The sequence below is a fragment of the Schistocerca piceifrons genome, chromosome 7 (assembly GCF_021461385.2).
Source record: "Schistocerca piceifrons isolate TAMUIC-IGC-003096 chromosome 7, iqSchPice1.1, whole genome shotgun sequence".
In the NCBI taxonomy this organism is placed as follows: Eukaryota; Metazoa; Arthropoda; class Insecta; order Orthoptera; family Acrididae; genus Schistocerca; species Schistocerca piceifrons.
The window spans coordinates 582,179,219-582,199,362 of record NC_060144.1 but is presented as its reverse complement, the minus strand read 5'-3'; the positions used below and the strand labels follow the sequence as shown (position 1 = coordinate 582,199,362).

Below are 20,144 nucleotides of genomic sequence, written 5' to 3'. Positions count from 1 at the left end.
CGCAGCGTCACGTGTTTTGAAAACATCAGTGCAATTGGCCGCTGTCCGCTGCCATCGATCGCCGTTGCCACCACCCAGTAGTGGATGGGTGGTACACATCATCTTTAACACTGGCATCCATATACCGTTTAATTTCACGTCGGTGTTAAAGAAGATGTGTACCACCCGTCCACTACTGGGTGGTGGCAACGGCAGTCGACGGCAGCGGACAGCGGCCAATTGCACTGACGTTTTCAAAACATGTGATATCGCGCCGCGGTGCGGGAGCGCGTGGACACAGAATTTAGTGGCAGTCAGTAGTGAGCCAGTGGGTGTGTTGGACCTTCCATCGAAATACAGACCCCCTTGAAGATGTCTCCCGCAGATGGGGACGAAACGTTGGGAATTGAGACAAAATTCATCAACCGACCATGGCATAACAGCCTGGTTAGTCATAATGGATGTGACAGTTTTAATCTGCCAGGAAGTTTTGTATCAGCACACACTCTGCTGCAGAGTGAAAATCTCGTTCTGGAAACAATAATAATAATAATAGTAATAATGTGTGAAGCAGATACTAAAGCAAAACACTGAAGTGGAGATAAAGACTGGGTGGGTATTTTTTGAAAGATGGTTTTGTAAAGGTACTGGTGGGGTGGCTTATTAGAGAAACGGTTGTTAAGTTTTAACAAGAATCACCCAACAAGGACACTGTTTCCCATAACTAGGACAGAATTTTATACAAATCTCAGAATCTGAAAACAGTTGCAACCATTTGCATGCAGTGTGGTCATGTGACACACAGTGGAATAGTTCTGCAGTCTCAGCACTAAATGCTTTTCTCAGTATAGCAAAACTACTGGTGGCTTCAGTGCTTTTTGTGTACATTCTGCAAGAAACCATCATTTGAATCTCCATCAACACAAGTTTCAATTATTGAAACAAAATTTTATGCATAATCCCAGAAAATTAGTTTATGAAACACTCATCTTGGAATTTGGAGGGTGGGAAAAGGGAGAGTATATGTAATAAAATTACAGTGCAGTGTGGAATAGAACTGAAACTAAAAATTGTTCAAAACTATTTCTGGCTACAAAATGACAAAATATTCAAAGATTTTCACTGAATTACGAACAAATTGGATAGTTCAACATTAGAGGAACAATTTAATTAATCACTAAAGTGCAAACTATGAAAATAAGTATAATCCAGTTAAGACAATATTTATGGAAAGGAAAAGATAGCTACTCACTCATGTTTCAGTTGAATTATTTGTGTGTGTGTGTGTGTGTGTGTGTGTGTGTGTGTGTGTGTGTGTGTGTGTGTGTGCACTAAAAAAAAAATCGCTCCACTGTTTCCTAAAATTTCATTATATGTCGAAATATAATTTTATCAAAAGCAATTTAATCACAGATTTTACCTACTTCATGTCCAACCAAAGAGAGAAAAACTAGGGGTTTGGGATGGGGAGGAGGAGGGGGTGGTATAGGGAGAGAGAGAGGGATAGGGGGAGGAGGAGGAGGAGGAGGAGGAGGAGGATTGAATGTCTGCTGCACTTTTGTATGTTTTCACAGATAAACTATGAATCACATCACCATGATGTAAGACAGTAATCATTTCTTAGATGGCTCAAAATTTAACTAGTGCTACAAATTCTATCTCTGGTTGGCACGTAAGTACTCATCTTCAGCCACAGCTTCTACACATAAAAGTTTTACCAAACAGTTCTGCTAGGTGGCAATAGCATTGTTTTCTCACTGGTGCCCACTCGTGGTTGAATTGTGGAGTGGTGGGCATTATTTGTCCCTCCCCTAACTTCTGTGTAGCCTAAAGAATGGAACATCAATTTTTCACTAATAATGTTTTATCTAAATGGAACAGGCACTGAAGCAGCTTTGATGTCCATGGTGTCGTAGTGTGTGCAGCATGTTGAACAACTTGATCAAGTTTGCGTTAGCTACAGTTTGGCAGTGGTAATTAATATATGTAGTTGGCTGAATATGAACCATAACAATATAGAACACTGCACTGTAACTATAAAACAATGGGTGTATAGTGTGACTACATTCTTTTGCCCCTCGACCCTCAATAAGATTGAAAATGATTCTTATTAGACTGCAGTGGAAGGTTGAGTTTGTATGTGCACTTGGATCATCTACAGGAATAGATAATGGGATACTGCTTTGGATGGTAGGATTTTGGATAGGATATCCTTCATCTCGTGTTGCAATGATAGAGAGTCACAGCACTATTGAAACATGTTGAGTTTTTCAGTCACTATTGGAAGAACTGATGAATATAACTGATAGTCTTACAGACCTATGCAACAAAGACCATATTGAATAATATTGGAAAATAGAATAATGACATCATGAACATCATAGTTGCAGAAGACACAGTAAAGATAGTAAAGAAGTCTGGTACTTAGGGTGCAAGTATACACATAAAATCTCCAGAGTAAAGTACCTGTCAGAACCTCATTGGCACAAGAGAAGACGACTCTTATCATTGTAGGAATTTACTGATATCAAACATTTGCATGTAATTAAGGAAAGAGTTTGTGAAACTTTACATCATTTTAATTCCATTTTATGTCATTTAAATGTTGGTAATAGGGGCCACTCAGGAGAATATTGACATCAGGTTATGTTAAACTGGCATTGTATGGATGAGAGTGTGGAATGTTAGATCCATTAATTGGACAGGAAGATTAGAAAATCTAAAATGGGAAATGTTGCTTCTCACCAAATAGTGGAGATGTTGCATACCAAACAGTTACAACAAAAACGCTAGGCCGGTCTGCGAGTAACTGTGCATGATGGGAGAAGAAATCTGGTTTGTTCAAGTTATGGAGGAGGCTGGGGAGGGAGAGGGAGGGATAGCAGGATAGGGGTGTGGCACAGTAAAGTGCTGCTTGTGGCAGCATACAGGCACGGATGAGGAGTGGAGAGGATAGGGCAGCCAGGAGGTGGGTGGAGGGCGGGCTGAGGGGGTGTGGGGGTGGGGGGGGGGGAGGAGAGAAGTAAAAGGACTGTGTGAGGTTATTGGCGAAATAGAAGGCTGTGTAGTGCTGGAGTGGATGAAGAACAGTTACTAACAAAGGCTGAGGCCATGGGGGGGGGGGGGGGGGGGGGTTATGGGAATATAGGATATATTGCAGGGAGGATTTCCACATGCACAATTCAGGAAAGCTGGTGGCTAATTGAGGGAGACAAAAATTTAATAGTGATGTGGGACTGGAATTTGATAGTAGGAGGATGGAGATCAGAAAAAAAGTAGGTGAATATGGAATGAGGGAAAAGACTGAAAGAGAAAGCCAACTGCTAGAATTTTGCACAGAGCATAATGTAGTCATTGCTAACATGTGGCTTAAGAATCGTGAAAGAAGGTTGTACATGTGCAAGAGACCTGGAGACACCAGAAAGTTTCAGGTTGAGTATGTAATATTAAGACAGAGATTTCGGAATCAGATTTTAAATTATAAGACATTTCCAGGGCAGATGTGATCTCTGACCAGAATTTGTTGGTTATGAAGTGTAGATTAAAACTGAAGAAATTGCAAAAAGATAGTAAATTAAGGAAATGCACCTGGATAATTTGAAAGAACCATAGGTTGTTGAGAGTTTCAGAGGGAGAATTAGGCAACAATTGACAAGAACAAGGGAAAGAAATACAGTAAAAGATAAATCAATAGCTTTGAGAGATGAAATAGTGAAGACAGCAAAGGTTCAGATAGGTAAAAAAGACAAGGCCTAATAGAAATCCATTAATAACACAAGAGATATTAAATTTAATTGATGAAAGGAGAAAATATAAAAATGCAGTAAATCAAGCAGGTGAAAGGGAATACAAACAACTAAAAAAATGAGATTGACAGGAAGTGCAAAATGGCTAAGCAGGAATGGCTAGAGCTGAAATGTAAGGAATTAGAAGTATATATCACTAGTGGAAAGATATATACCATCTACAGGAAAATTAAATAGGTGTTTGGAGAAAAGAGAAGCAACTGTACAAATATCAAGAGTTCAGATAGAAAACCAGTGCTAAGCAAAGAAGGGAAAGCTGAAAGGTGGAAGGAGTACATAGTGTGTCTACGCAAGGGAGATGTACTTGAGAGCAGTATTATAAAAATGGAAGAGGATGTAGATGAAGATGAGATGGGAGATAGGATATTGCGAGGAGTAATTGACAGAGCATTGAACGACCTGTGTTGAAACAAGGCTCTGGGAGTAGACAACATTCCGTCAGAATTACTGATAACCTTGAGTGAACCAGCCATGACAAAACTGTTCCATCTAGTGTGCAAGATGTGCAAGATGTATGAGACAGGGCAAAATACCCTCATACTTCAAGAAAAATATAACAATTCCAATTCCAAAGAAAACAAATGCTGATAGGTGTGAATATAACCAAATTGGCACTTTAATAAGTCATGGTTGATTGACTGGTTGAACGATGCAGGAGAAGAAAATTAGCACATTAATCATTAATCAACTGTTATCATTTCTATCGTGTTATCACTGGGCATTATGGTATGGGTTTTTCTTTTATCTCCTCCAGATGGCCACTTAGCATCTGATCTTGTTGTTTCTCTCCTTTATTTTACTTTTGATGTTGCAAAAAATATTGTAGAAGCAAAATTTATAACTTCTTTGGGACGGTGCCAGTGATTTATTCTCTTTTGAGTGCAAGATGAGAATTATTTCAATATATCAAGCACATTAATAAGTAAATGGGATAAAGCGTAAAGAATTTAAGAGTATGAGGAAAATCCAGGAAGTAACAGTTACTTGGCTTCAGTAATTTGAAGAAACATATTTTATTAACAGAAAATATGTCATAAAATTTAAGGTTACAGTGGAGACTCGATCATCTGAGCCTCAGTTACATGGATTTGTGAGTATCCAGATTGTCAACACTGAGCAAATATTTTTGTAGTTTTATCTGTGGTGCAAGGAAATGTCATGCTGGCAAAACACACCCCGCACTCCACACGATCTCTGCCCCATGCATTTCTTTATTGTTTGAGTTACACAGTACATGTTTCATCATTGTATCTATCCTTCTCATCCCATGCAGTAAATCTCCCCTGACCCATGGTTCTGGGCAACTTTCCCAAAATCTACCCCTTTTCTTAGACCTCTCCAGTCCTTTTCCTTCACCCCTCTTCCTTCCCCTTTAGTCCTTCTACCTGAAGAAGGAGCCACTGGCTCCAAAAGCTTGCCACTTACAACCATCTTCTATGTGTGTGTTCTGCTGCCTCTTGTTGAGTATATTTTTTATCTACACTATCAAATAATTTTGTCATTATTTTGTGTTACAGTTGCCAGTCATTATGCCACTGCAAAGTGTCGTGTCTGTGCTTAAAAATGTCAAAAGTGCAAGAGGATGGTGTTATTGATTAATTGATTCATTAAAAAAAGGAGAAACTAGTCATAAGTTAGCTGATATGCATTGTGTAGATATTTCTACTATAATCAATCCTGCAAACTTGATACTGAGGACAGGAGTGAACATCAAAGAGTGATGAAGAAACTGAAAAGTGAACTTTTGGAAGAAGCTTTGTATTATTGGTTTTTACAGATATGATCAATGCGCAACCAATATCTATTCCTTTGCTCTGTGAAAAGAAGTACAGCTAAATAAAAAATAGGTGGTGATAAATCATTTTTGCATGTAACATTTGGCTGTACAGATTTGAATCTCATCATGGAATTTGTGAGTGGGAAATACAAATTGAAAAAATGTCAGTTGATGTAAATGCAGCAATTTTGTTTAGTCGTGGTTTAAAAAAATAACTGGATGATAATTATGACCTGGACTTTCTTTACAATGCTGGTGATACTGGATTAAATTGGAAATAATTACCATCAAAAACACTTTCTTCTTGGCAAAAGAGTTCATCTCCAGCATATAAAACTAGTAAAGAGCAAGTAACAATATCAGTTTGTGCAGTTGCTACCAGGATCCATAAAATGCCTTTGCTGCTCATGGGAAAATCAAAAAATGTCAGATTCTTCTAAAATATCAGTGTTCCATTAAGTAATAAAAGTCAGAAAAGAGCAGGGGCGAACTCTGAAAATTCATTGGTTGGTATGGCAACATTTTTAACCCCGAAGAAAAAAAAAAAGGGTGGATAATGTGCCAACCCATCCTTTGGCTGAACTGTTAAGAGGGAGAGAATGGGATGTTTCCAGTAAAACTTTTATCTCCTAATGTGACATCCATGCTACTACCAGTGTACCAAAGTGATTCTGAAACATTAAAACTACTTTACAAAAAACAACTTTTATGTAGATTGTTATCTGTTGATAAAGATAATGTAGAAGTTGTTTTCTCGTTGTTGAAGGAGATGAATTTAAAAGGATTGTTGTTACGTGGCTGTAGATGTGTGGGATTTGATTGAAAGGAAGACTCTGAACAGAGCTTGGTATAGAACACTAAAACAGAAGTACAAAAATTTAGTAACTGAGTGGATGATTCTGTTTCAGAGGATATAAATGAGCCAGTGACAATCATACAGATCTGCCGCAAATGAAATGCCAATGAAATGAAAGAGCAGATCACTTGTGACAGTAATGATCAGTGTTTTCAGGTCATCTCGGATGATGAAATTGTTGAAAATATATTGCAGGCAAAAAAAAACAGCAAGAAATGCAAGATGATGTTACAGAAGATAATTAGATGCAGAAAATAATGTAGGATCAACTCATGCAGAAGCATTTCAAGACCTGGAAACAGTCTTCAAATGGCTCGAAAAAGAGAGTGTGATCATGAGTTTATTACAGTTAAAACGAATTCATGATGTAGCAGCAATGAACAGAAGAAATTGTTTACAATAAATGACAATTACCAAATATTTTAAACAAAATTAAACTACAGTGATTGTCCTATGTGACTTTTGTGAGGTATTTCATGAATGAGGTTGCAGTATTTTAATTTTAAGAAAATATGGACATAAATACTAAAATGTTTCTAATCTCTTAATTCCAACTCCAAAGAATGCAGTTGCTGACAAGTGTGAAAATTACCAAACTATCAGTTTAAAAAGTCATGGTTGCAAAATACTAACATGAATTCTTTACAGAAGAATGGAAAAACTGGTAGAATCCGACCTCAGGGAAGATCAGTCTGGATTCAGAGAAATGTAGGAACACAAGAGGAAATACTGACCCTACAACTTATCTTAGAAGATAGGTCAAGGAAAGGTAATCTTATGCTTATGGCATTTGTAGACTTAGAGAAAGATTTTGAGTGTTGACTGGAGTACACTCTTTGAAATTGTGAAGGTAGCAGGCATAAAATACAGGGAGCAAAAGGCTGTTTACAACTTGTACAGAAACCAGACTGCAGTAATATGAGTCAAAGGGCATGAAAGGGAATCAGTGGTTGAGAAGGGAGTGAGACAGGGTTGTAGCCTATACCTGATGTTGTTCAATTTGTGCATTGAACAAGCAGTAAAGGAGATCAAAGAAAATTTGAAGTAGAAATTAAAATTCAAGGAAAAGAAATATAAACTTTGAGGTTTGCTGATGACATAGTAATTGTCAGAGACAGCAAAGGACTTGAAAGAGCAGTTGAATGTAATGGGCATTGCCTTGTAAGGATGATAAAAGATGAACATCAATAAAAGCCAAACAAGGATAATGGAAAGTAGTCAAATTAAATCGGACAATGCTATGGGAATTAGATTAGGAAACAAGATGCTTAAAGTAATAGGTGAGTTTTGCTATGTGGGCAGCAAAATGATGGTCAAGGTAGAGAGGATATAGAACGTAGACAGGCAGTGGCAAGAAATGCATTTCTGTAGATTTAAGTTTTAGGAAGTCTTTTCTGAAAGTATTGGTACGGAGTGTAGCCACATATGGAAGTGAAATGTAGACAATAAACAGTTTATACAGAAAGACAATAGAAGCATTTGAAATGTGGTTCTACAGAAGAATGTTGAAGATTAGATGGGTAGGTCATGTAACTAATGAGGAGTTACGGAATAGAATTGATGAGACAAGAAGTTTGTGTTACAGCTTGACCGAAAGAAGGGATCACTTGATAGGACACATTCTGAGATGTCAGGTGATCACTAATTTTGTACTGGAGGAAAGTGGGGGGGGGGGGGGAGGGGTAAAAATTGTAGAGGGAAACCAATAGATGAATACAGAAAGCAGATTCAGAAGGATGTAGGTTGGAGCATTTATTTGGAGGTGAAGAGGCTCACACAGGATGCAGTAGCATGGAGAGCTGCATCAAACCAGTATTCAGACTAATGGCCGCAAAAACAACAACAATCTTTTAAGAAACATTGATTTTTGTTGTTGATTTTAATAAGTTTAATTTGTTTTTGTTGTTTTAAATATACACTTAACATTATTTATTAACTCTAAAAAAATAACCATATAACAATGTAGCTAAAAGATAGCCATATGCAAGTGACATAGGTTATCTTTCTATATTAATCATACAAGAATTGCTTTCCTTCATTCATTTAGTTATATGGATTTTTGATTGTGTGAATGACCTCTGGCAACAATTAGTGTGGTTAATGGAGTCTCCAATGTACTTTATTTCTCTACATAATCACATTCATTATTGAAGTATTCGTTGTATCTGTCTGCAATCGTGTAGAAATCCCCACATCACAGTCAGCTACTACTACTCTTTTAAACCTGTGTCTATTACTTTTCAATGTATTTCCTACCCAAGAACTTTTTGTGCTTTGTGAAGGTGAAAATCACCAATGCGAGGTCTGCACTGTGAGGTGAATGATCAAAAATTTCCCATCCAGATAGATCCAGTAAGCTTCTGATTACCACAGCATTTTGAGGATGGGCTTTGTGATTAAGTAACTCAATACTGGGATGCGGTACTTCATGCCTACGATTTTAAAATGCTCGCTGTAGTTTTCTTAAGGTGTCACAATATTGATCTGGATTTGTAACAACACTTTTTGGTGTGAAATCCACCAAAAGGCAAAGGGCAAAGGGCAAAGGGCAAAAAACAATTGTCAGAAACTTTTTTGTTGACACAGTTTTTTCAGTTTTTGCAGCTTTTTAGTTGATGAAGGATGATGCCAGTTAAGCGTTTTGCACTTATTTGTGAGGTGTAGTGTACACCCATGTTTCAGCACAAAGTAATAGTTTGAACCAGAAAAGCATTTCCACGTGTATGCTATTGCATAAAAAATGTCAGTACTGCAGCCATTTTACTGGGTGTACCAGAACTCCAACAACAAACTTTCAAAAGTTGTTTGGCAATACTTTGAGAGCTTTGATATAAGGGACCCATGGTCTTTGGGGATCATTACACAGTTATTACATTTCATTTTGTTTCTAGCAACAATTAGCTTTGTATCTCTGTTGCACTGAAAATATTGCACAACATTGCTTGTTTCTTTTCATTCACAGAACCTCCTGTTGACAAGAGTAGTACCCATTTTACTCTTTGCATTCAAGTTTGCATTCAGTACGGCCTAGTTCTGTTGTGGGTTTGTGTTTCTGGCAGTTTTAGTTGTATCTTAACATTGGTACACAGCTGTATGGATAGGTTTATTGATGAAGAGTTGGCCAGTATGCACCTCTTGTATGGGTTCACTGAATGCAGTGGAAGAGTGGGACCATGAAGCAATGTTGAGCTGTTCCTGCAGTGATAGCAATGACATCACAGTACACTGTCTTGTTGAGGGGTGTTGTGTTACTCTGTGTTGTGTGTTATATGTTTTGGTTATGGCTTATTACATGTTTCTTCAATGTTCTGAATGTATTTTCACAGAAACAAGGGTGGTTGCAATAACAAACCAAATATGCTGTTGGAGACTGTAAGTCCCTTTTACCAAAAGACTTGGAAGGTAGCACTGGACAACCTCTGAAAGTTTGTTGATGGAGTTATGGTTCACTCTGTATTTGTTTTACGTTGGTCTCCCAGTTGTCAGGGAACCCATCATCCAATAATTTTGCTGTAGCCACAATAGACAGACATAATTCCACTGAACACAGAATGAGAAATATATAGGAAATAACTGTCATAACTTGTCTGCAGTTAGGAGTTTGTCTTGTATGATTTCTTCACTTGGTTCTTCAAGTCATCTGTGATGTAAGACAGATGTCTAGGTCATGTTTCATCATGCAGTTTAGTTTTGCCTGTTGTTGAATGTTTCACATGTTTCTTTCATTAAATAACCAACAGGACTTTTTAACACATAGTTGATTTTAAACAACTATAGGATGCATAACAACAGCTTGTGTGGCTGGTGATTTGACAACACTGAGAAAAGATGTTGAGATAAATGTTTGAACTTGGATAGAAGCAGTGGGAAAGCAAAACTGATCATTATTTCCTGGATTGCCATTGTATTTCCTTTTTTCATTAACTTTTTCATTAACTATCATTTGGTAGAATTTTTCTTTAACTATCATTGGTAGTGTACTTTGACACTTCTCTTTACTTCCAGGGGACTGAAGACATTGATCCAGCAGTATTAGATAATCTTGAAAGCATTATGTATACATTACCATGTAGCTCTTCATATATGAATGAAGTTACTACATTATTTTCTCCAAGCAACAAATTGCGCAAAGTGGCATTGAAGTATCTCCATGGTAAGACATCTAAGATTTATATTCGTTAACATTGTTAACATCATCAGTCTTATCACTAAACATTTGACATCTACTGCTGGATAAGGGGCTCCTCTAGACTCTTTCATATATTATAATATTTAGATATTTGGATGCATGCTGCTTCTGCTGGTTTTGTAATGTTACCTACCTACTTTCCAATAGATTACCGTATAAATATTATATAATTTACTGTAATTCAGCAACAAACATCCATGGCCTACCTACCATAAATTCAGCTGGCTATGTAGTCAGGCTTGGTGATATAATGATAAAGTATGTACCTGGAAACTGAAATCCCATGTGATTGCATCTCGGTCAGGCTACAGAATTTTCAATCTGCGTTTAACTTAGCCCTCTTCTCTCAATGATGTGAACATCCATCAGGAACAACATGTGGTTTGGATTCTGCATTGAACTGTATGCCCCCTTTCCCTAGCAGTATTGATGGGGTAGGTTATGGATGTGCCAGGTGCCATAGTGGCATCCAGTTGAGAGACTTGCACCAGACCACTTAGGTGCACAAAATTACCTGGTTACATGCCCCACCCACCTCCACCTCATTCTATCACAGTTACATCTCCAACTTCAATCTGTTCCCTGAACCCTTTGTTTTCCTGTTTTTCCTAATAATTCACAACACACTTCTCTTCATTGCTCACTTAGCAGCTCTCAGTGCTTCAGTCATTTTCATGAAAGTCCACATTTCACTCTTGTAACCCAGCACCTGTGATACACACTTACCCAAAGTTACCATTTCAGACAGTTTGGAATCTTAATTTTAAAAGCTCAATTTGGTTTACCAAAAGCACCCCCAAACAGATTTTACACTTCTGTTTTCTTTCTTGTCCATCCAGATCTTTCCCCCCCCCCCCCCTGTTGACCTAAATACAAAAACTCATCAACTGGACTGTAACTTAGTTGTTTATATGTACAGATTTATTTTTTATGTGATGATAGTAAAACTTGCTCTATTAAGTTATTCCATTTGTTGGTGACATCTATTGACCCAAGAGGCAAGCAGTTCAATAAGCACTTTTTTCGCAGATCAATCTTACTTCTCCTTTGTATCTGAAGATAGCTTTATTTAATCATATACTCTTCTAGGTTTCTGTCAGTTGCTGTGACAATACACAATAATGTTGATGCTGTTTTGCATAATAGTGTTTGAACCAGAGACTTTGTAGGTTCTGTGACAAATAGCATGTGTCTCTCTGAACGTACGTCATAGGATTGAGAACTGCTGGGTTACCGTACGTAGGTCAGAGGGTCACTACACAGCAACGGAGGCTACTACCAGTGTTGGTGACTTTGATGGGGCACGTGCAAGACTCTTTTTTTAATTCAGCAACTCTCCATCCAATCCAGTTAAAGATATCTGTACTTAAATATTAGTGTAAGATCCAAAGAGATGAAACTATTAGAACCTTAGTGATCAACAGCTTAAGTATCTGCACGAAAGTAACAGAGTCTGGAGCACTCATAAAGAGAAATGGGACTCATATAATACTAGATACAGAAAGCTTGGTGAGACATGAAATTATTAACAGTGAGATTTTCAGAGAAAATGAGGCCTATATCAAAAATGAAGTGGAAATGTTGTTTTAATCAAAGTAGACAAGAAGCTTAAATCCGCGGAGATATAAATTGTAGCTGCGTCTGTGATTGATTGGGCAGGACCCAGTATCGACAGTGTACATAAACTTATGATTGGGTCTTTCTCATGACAGCCACACCCACACCGAGACATACTGCAAAATGATACTAAATAAATTCCCTGAAAGCTACCTAGAATGGATAGTGTAGAATCCCATTCATGATGAGGATAGAGACTGTTGACCATCAGAACTGCAGCACCTTGAAAGTGGCATGCAGCAAACTCTAAACTGGTATGAAATGCACTAAATGCTTTGATATGCAAATGGTTATAATTTTAGTGCAACTGCACAAAGCAAATTAGGAGTAACTCCATCTGTATTCTGTGTATAAGGAAACATCATACAGTAGGTCCTTCATTCAGGAATTATTTTGGAATGTTATTTGTTTGTGATTACATCATGTTGTTGCTTGCTAACAAGCAGAAATCAGTGCATGCCAGAATTGAGACTGCTGTTTGTCATTCTTTAATATTGCTGCTGCTTGTGGTGGTTGGGACCCCGTGACTATCACACAAATAGGGGATCTGTCGGTTCAGGAGGGCCATACCAAATGTCATACAGGATCTCAACAGCCCATGTGATTAGCACCTGAGAGGCTAGACACTGCTCAGCTATGTAGGGTCGTACAGCTGTGTCACACACCTTGAGCCTGGAAATGCACTTTTTTCCAGTGCGACAAAGTCTGGAATGCCATAGATAGTTAGCATTGGGACTATTATTGTGGCTTGCCTTGACACAGCAGCAGAAAGAGAGGTACTCTGAAGTGATGCACATAGTAACAACACTGGGCACAGGAGTGGCACCATGTCATCTTTTGAGATGGTTCCAAGTTCTGCACACAGCTTCACAATGCACACATCTGTGTGTGGAGGCTACCAGGAAAATGAACATACTAGATTGAATTCATCATCATCATAAGAGCCTAGGACCTGTCATGGTGGTATGGGGTGCCACTGGAAACACAACATAATCATTTCTGATGATAAAATCTTTTCGGATAGTCAGTTGAGTGGTGACATTATCTTGTTGCAACATTTCAATGATTTTTGTACCCATCATCCTCAGACAAATTTTTGGGTTGCTGTGTGCTGCATATCCCATGTAGCCACTGGAATGTTGACTGTAGGTGGGCCAATCACATATCTCTGGAAGAGAGAGCTACACCAGTAGTGGGGAAAATTGGTGCTGCCTGTGGTGAGGAATGTGGTGTGCCTCAGTGTGAGCATCGAGTCCTTGTCTCTTTCCATTCTGTCCGTAGATGCTGGCACTATTTAGAATGGAGCATTCCTGTCATACTTTTTCAGTATGCAGACTCCCATCTTGTGCTGAGTTGAAATCCACTATCCGGTTTATTAAATTGTTGTGCAGATGTATTTCTATCGCCTCTTTGAAGCCACTGAGTGATACTAGTTGGGAAAGTCGCATCGATGCACTTGCTCCCCTGAGGTTTCAAATTCGAGGCGTTTATGATATACTGGTTCAGATATCAGAAGAATTCAATGGCATGACCTCTCACGAAGCAACGTCACTTGCGAATCAAATAAAAAATTACACCTTTCTCATTTCTCTGGTAATCTGGTACGATGTTCTGCTTCACATCAGTGTAGTCAGTAAGACCCTCCAGACCGTTGATATAAATGTTTCTGAGGCTGTGGAAATGCTTGAAAAAATGAAAGCATATTTTGAGACCTGCAAAACAGAAGAAAAGTTTGTGTCTTTCTTGATGGATTCCAAAGAACTGGCTACAGAATTAAAGCTAGAAGATCTAACATTACCATGGATTAGAGTACTGGCAATGAAGTAAGAAGCCAACACACTTTACCTATGAAGGAAGACAATAGATGACCCAACAAAACGTTACAAGATTGAATTATACTATTATCTTTTAGATATAGGAACCACATCTTTGAATGAGAGATTCAATCAACTGAAATCTCATTGTGGTTATTTTGATTTTCTCTACGACATCGGCAAGCTGAAGAATGCATCTCCTGACAGCCTGGACACAAAGTGTAGAAACCTCGCAGTGATTTTGCAAGATCATGCGTCAAGCGACATTGATGCACTGGAGTTGAGGGAGGAACTAAAAGTGCTTTCAACATTGTTGAAACCTGGAATAGGTTCAAAAGAGATTCTGAAGTTTATAGGAAGACATAATTTTTGCCCTAATGTTAACTTTGCTCTGAGAATTCTCCTAACACTCCCAGTGACAGTTGCGAGTGGAGAGAGGAGATTCTCAAAACTGAAATTGATAAAGACATACCTCCGATCAACGATGAGCCAAACTCGTTTGAATGATCTTGCAACAATATTAATTGAGCACAAGCTTGCAGAGGACTTAAATTACACAGATCGTGTGAAAGAGTTTGCTCAAGAAAAAGCCAGGAAGGTTCGATTTGTCTAGTATTTTTTTGAATTTTTGTATTATAATCAGTGTCTTGGTTATTTACTGTGTTGTTTCTTATTTTGTTCAATGTAAATAGTTACTGTAAATATTATTGTTCAAACCAAATAAAATTCCAAAGTAAACTCTGTAATATATTTTGTTTTCCGTTGAATACATTATCTGTTCACAACCATTGAAAAATGTTTATTTACATTAACTGTAAATTCATGCCGCGCGTGATTAGCCGAGCGGTCTAAGGCACTGCAGTCATGGACTGTGCGGCTGGTCCTGGTGGAGGTTCAAGTTCTCCCTCGGGCATGGGTGTGTGTTTGTCCTTCGGATAATTTAGGTTAAGTGGTGTGTAAGCTTAGGGACTGATGACCTTATCAGTTAAGTCCCATAAGATTTCACACACATTTGAACACTTTGTAAATTCACAAGGCTTGTTAAAATTAGCTAGATTTCTTCAATCAGGTTTGACTCCATTTTTGAGCTGGTGCCCAACGACTGTTTTGTACAAATCTGTAGAGAATGTCACCAATCAGTTGCAATTTTTGTTTTTATTTGCCAGATCTACATAGATTTAGGGCACAGTGTGGCTATTCTCAATGCTTTGAGTTATGTTTACATCTATACCGTCATGCTGAATGTAACTGTCAACATGATGGTTAGAAGTAAGCACATATTAAAAGCTTTGAGACTGGCCACTCAGTGGCCGAAACCTAGGTAGATCTGAAAAGTAAAAACAAAAATTGTGATTGATTGCTGACATTTCCTACAGATTTGTTTAAATAAAATTTCTTAAATGTTTTGTTAAAAAAAAAAAAAAGAAATACAGGGTTGGGGTGGGTGGGTCGGGGGTGGGGGGGGGGGGGGGGCAATTTAGCAGCTCGCACAGGGCGGCACTTGGGCTTCTTGCGCCAGCCCTGTGTGTGTGTGTGTGTGTGTGTGTGTGTGTGTGTGGGGGGGGGGGGGGGGAATGTTTTGTCTATTTCTGACAAAGGCCTTGTTGGCAGAAAGCTCACTTTCTGACAGTCTTTTTGTTGTGCCTATCTCCAATTCGGCATCTCCTCTGTGAGATGAGTGGTAACTATCCTTTTCATAATATTATTGCATTACATCCTGGATTTTCAATTGTAAAATTTTATAAATCTTTCTTTCAGAAGAATGGCAAAGAAATGGAGACAAGAAGATAGAAGAGGTAAAAGCTGTAAGCAGTAGAGTGAAGGAAAAATTGTTCCAGTCCCTTAATTAGTAGCAATGTTGGGTTAAATCATTATACATTATGATATGTTGTTTTGTATGGTGAAACATCTAAATGAGTCATAAAATGACTTCGTTTCAATATCAAGCCTATCAGCCAATAGATCTGTTCTCTCAACTGCAGATGATGTATGAATTATGAAGAAGAGTAAATGTACATATTCAATTATGAAGCAGAGTAAATGTACATATTCAATTTTTTTGTTTTCAGGAACTCCAGGTGTATCAGACCAAAGAAGAAAAATAGATGACTTTTTGCTAGTTTTGAGCAAATCTTGCCTGCAGATTACAGAACTAGACATAAGGGGGTGTACTGCGTAAGTCAGCCATTTCTTTTCACTCATTTTAACAACAAAAAAGTGCTAATTTATTTTGTGATTTGCCTTTTTGACACACTGAGCTGCCTGAGTGATTTTGTGTGTAGTATGGAGAGCTAAGGCCAGATATACTTGTGTAATGTAGTGGAAGAAGCATGTTGAAACCCTAGCCCTGACAGTTTAATATAGGTTTCCCAAGGTTTCTCAAGTTATTGAATGCTAGGATGATATCCAAAATAAGTGAGTTTTTATTTTATTTTTGACAGAGGTGTGTGTGTGGTGGGGGGTGGGGGGGGGGGGGGGGGGGAGGTGGTGGCTAATGGAGTGAAAGGAATTATTAAACAAAGCTTATTTTAAATTTAGTTTTAAATCGACTAACTGAGTACTGAGTATCTAGTGTTGTCCAGGTATTGTATGTATTCCAGTGTTCTATTATGAAAAGGAAAGTTACTACTCACCATATAGTGGAGCTACTGAGTTGCAGGTAGGCACAACATGAAGACTGTAACAAACAAACTTTCGGCCAAAGAGACCTTTGTCGGAGAAAGCATATTTGTGACAGTCCTTTTGTTGTGCCTCTCTGCGACTCAGCATCTCCACTATAAGGTGAGTGGTGTTTTTCCTTTTTGTAATAGTGTTACATTCCATCCTGGATTTTCCATTGTTTGATTTCCAATCTTCTGTTACTCCATCTCCTCCTCATCCTCTCTCTGTCCATATTCTCCCCCCTCTCTCTGTCCATATCCTCCTCACCCCCTCTATCTGTCCATCTGCTCTCCATGTGTTCCTGTTCCCACTCTCCATTCATGTGCTGCTTCCCCCTTTGTCCATCTCATCTTCCTTCTGTAATCTTCTCCTTCCCTCTCTTGTCTCCTCCTCATCCTCTTTATCTTTTCCTTACCCCCTGTACCTCCTCCTCACCTCCTTATAAATCCATCACATTCTCCCCCGTCTCTTTGTCCATCTCCTCCTCTTCCCTTTCTTCTCCATATGCTCCTCTTCTTCTCACTATCCATTTCCTCTTCCTTGCCATTCTCTCGGTCTATTTCCTTCCATCTGTCCATCTCCTCTTTGCCACATCTCTGTCCATTCCCTCCTCTCCCTTTCCCTCTCACTCTCACTCTCCTCCTCCTCCTCCTCCTCCTCCTCCTCCTCCTCTCCTCTTCCCTTTGTCGGTCCATTTCACACTCCCCCAGTCTCTGTCCATTTCCTTCTAGCCCCTCTCTATTTGTCCATCTTCTCCTCCCCCTTCTTGCTCCACAACATCACCCACACCCAAGTAGGAGGTTGCTGGTTCTTACCCCTTCAGTATTTGGTTCCGGATAGTTTATAATATGTCTACCAAGTTTGGTTGAAACCAGTCCAGTGGTTCAGGAGGCACTTTTTACCCACGGCTTTGTCCACGCACACACTTGTCACATGTATTTAATATATTTCACTATATAGCGGAGATGCTGAGTCACAGATAGGCACAATAAAAAAACTGTCAGAATATGAGCTTTCAGCCAACAAGGTCTTTGTCGAAAATAGAAAACACACACACACACACACACACACACACACACACACACGTGCACAGATGCAACTCGTACACTCATGACCACAGTCTCTGGCTTCAGCCACCAGATTTCACTCATACTTTTACACATATTTCACCGGTATCTCTAGCGAATTTCATCCTGCGGTTTCAGTTTCACACAGTTCAGGTACATCCAGTGGTATATGTGGACACTGTCTGCAAAATGTTTGTGAGTAGAGTTAATTGTAAAGAAGTAATAAATTTAAACATCGTGCTTGATGCAGCAGTTTTTTATACATTTCAGTGTTTGTGACATCATATCTCCTGAACTATGCATCATTCAAAGAAAAAATTTTGCATGTACATTCAATGGTACATGTGAGAACTATCTGCAACATGTGTCTTCAATACAGTTAGTAGCAAAGAAGTAATAAATTAAAACATTACTTCCAATATTGAAGTTTTACTGCATGAATCATGAAAATATAGTAAGCGATAAACTTTTTTCCATTGTTTTGAGTGGGGTGGTCAGTGAGAAAAAGTTTTGTAAAGTTTTGAAATTATGTATAAGGTTTGTTGAAAGTCAGTAAGTGATCTCATCTCAGGTAATGGATGAATACACTCTGGGTATTTGTATGTCATGGTGTACACTTCTTTTTAACCCCCCCCCCCCCCACCCCTCCCCTTTGGATAGATAGATGGTTTTTACCCCCACAAAGATTCTTTTCAGACTGTAAGTGAGGTGTGTACCAAGTTCGGCTGAAATCAGTCCAGTGGTTTAGATTATGTGGAACATACACACATACATATATACAGTTGTGTAATATGTGTGGATACCATCTGAAAAGTAATAGTATATCCTTCATAAAAAGAAAATTATCAAAAAACCTGATGTGCCACCATCCTCATCTCCAGGGCAACTCAAAATCAGCAAATGTGAGTAAAGTAGATGACATTCTGCTCATTATAGTACCCTTTAAGGAGATGACAAAATTATTTAGTTGATAATAAGACTCATAAAAAAGTGGATTGTATCGTAAACTGCCATATCATTGTGCAAGCTGATCTCTTGTAGTTTAGTGCTTGCATTATGAAGATAAACGGATGGGTAGTTAGAGTATGAAACAACACATAGCTGTCAAGGCAATCTGCTATTCAGACACAGTTCATTACAACCACAAAAAAGAGGCAATGCAATGTCCTGGACGAATGGAAATAGTGGGAAGACTAAAGGTAACCATTCAGTTGTTGACCAGTCAACACCCGGCAGTTGAATAAGACTGAAAACATTTCTGAGCTATCGGACAGTGTTTCTCTTCAGAGCTGCCACTGCTCAGTCCCTCGACTATACAGTGAATAGTCACCTTTACAATCACAGAACAGTCATATATGTAAATGAACTGGTGGATAGCACCAGATGAGGATGTGTTCGAACAATGCTGATGTATGTAAAGGAGTCACATTGTCAGCTAACAATTGACTGTGTACATAAACGAGTGCAACATATTGCATGTAAAAGGCAGTAAGACTGATTACTGTTCAAGATTCATTGAGAAAAAAACTGTAAGAAGATATGTTTCATGTACAAAGGCAGCACCTTACAAGCCTCTCATTTCACCTACACTTCACCAATTGCCCATTAGAGTGGAACATTTAAGATTTTCTGTTATGTATAGATGTAGGAAGCTCAACATTGCAGATATTAGTGCACAGCAGCATTAATAAAGGAAAGCTGCACATTTTGTTCCAGGTTTGTTTAGCCTACAGAGGAGGCAAACACATAAAACAAATTAGTTCATAGAATGAGATTTTCACTCTGCAGCGGAGTGTGCGCTGATATGAAACTTCCTGGCAGATTAAAACTGTGTGCCCGACCGAGACTCGAACTCGGGGCCTTTGCCTTTCGCGGGCAAGTGCTCTACCAACTGAGCTACCGAAGCACGACTCACGTCCGGTACTCACAGCTTTACTTCTGCCAGTACCTCGTCTCCTACCTTCCAAACTTTACAGAAGCTCTCCTGCGAACCTTGCAGAACTAGCACTCCTGAAAGAAAGGATATTGCGGAGACATGGCTTAGCCACAGCCTGGGGGATGTTTCCAGAATGAGATTTTCACTCTGCAGCGGAGTGTGCGCTGATATGAAACTTCCTGGCAGATTAAAACTGTGTGCCCGACCGAGACTCGAACTCGGGACCTTTGCCTTTCGCGGGCAAGTGCTCTAGAGCACTTGCCCGCGAAAGGCAAAGGTCCCGAGTTCGAGTCTCGGTCGGGCACACAGTTTTAATCTGCCAGGAAGTTTCAAATTAGTTCATTCTTAAACATGAGTGGTTCTTAATATTACGGTACATTTTTGCTGCAATTGGATCATGCTCAGTGCTCAGATACATAGGCAGGATATTCCATATGTTGAT

General features: G+C 38.9%; 1 protein-coding gene across 2 annotated transcripts in view; it reads left to right on the top strand.

Annotated features, from left to right (window-relative positions):
* The window catches only part of LOC124805137, a 167,715-nt gene that overhangs the window by 100,492 nt on the left and 47,079 nt on the right, over window positions 1-20,144 (top strand). For both annotated transcript variants that reach the window (XM_047265600.1, XM_047265598.1), the window contains exons 7-8: window positions 10,424-10,571; window positions 16,108-16,213. In XM_047265600.1, the coding sequence (XP_047121556.1) occupies window positions 10,424-10,571; window positions 16,108-16,213 (254 nt within the window). The remainder of the gene's footprint in view (window positions 1-10,423; window positions 10,572-16,107; window positions 16,214-20,144) is intronic.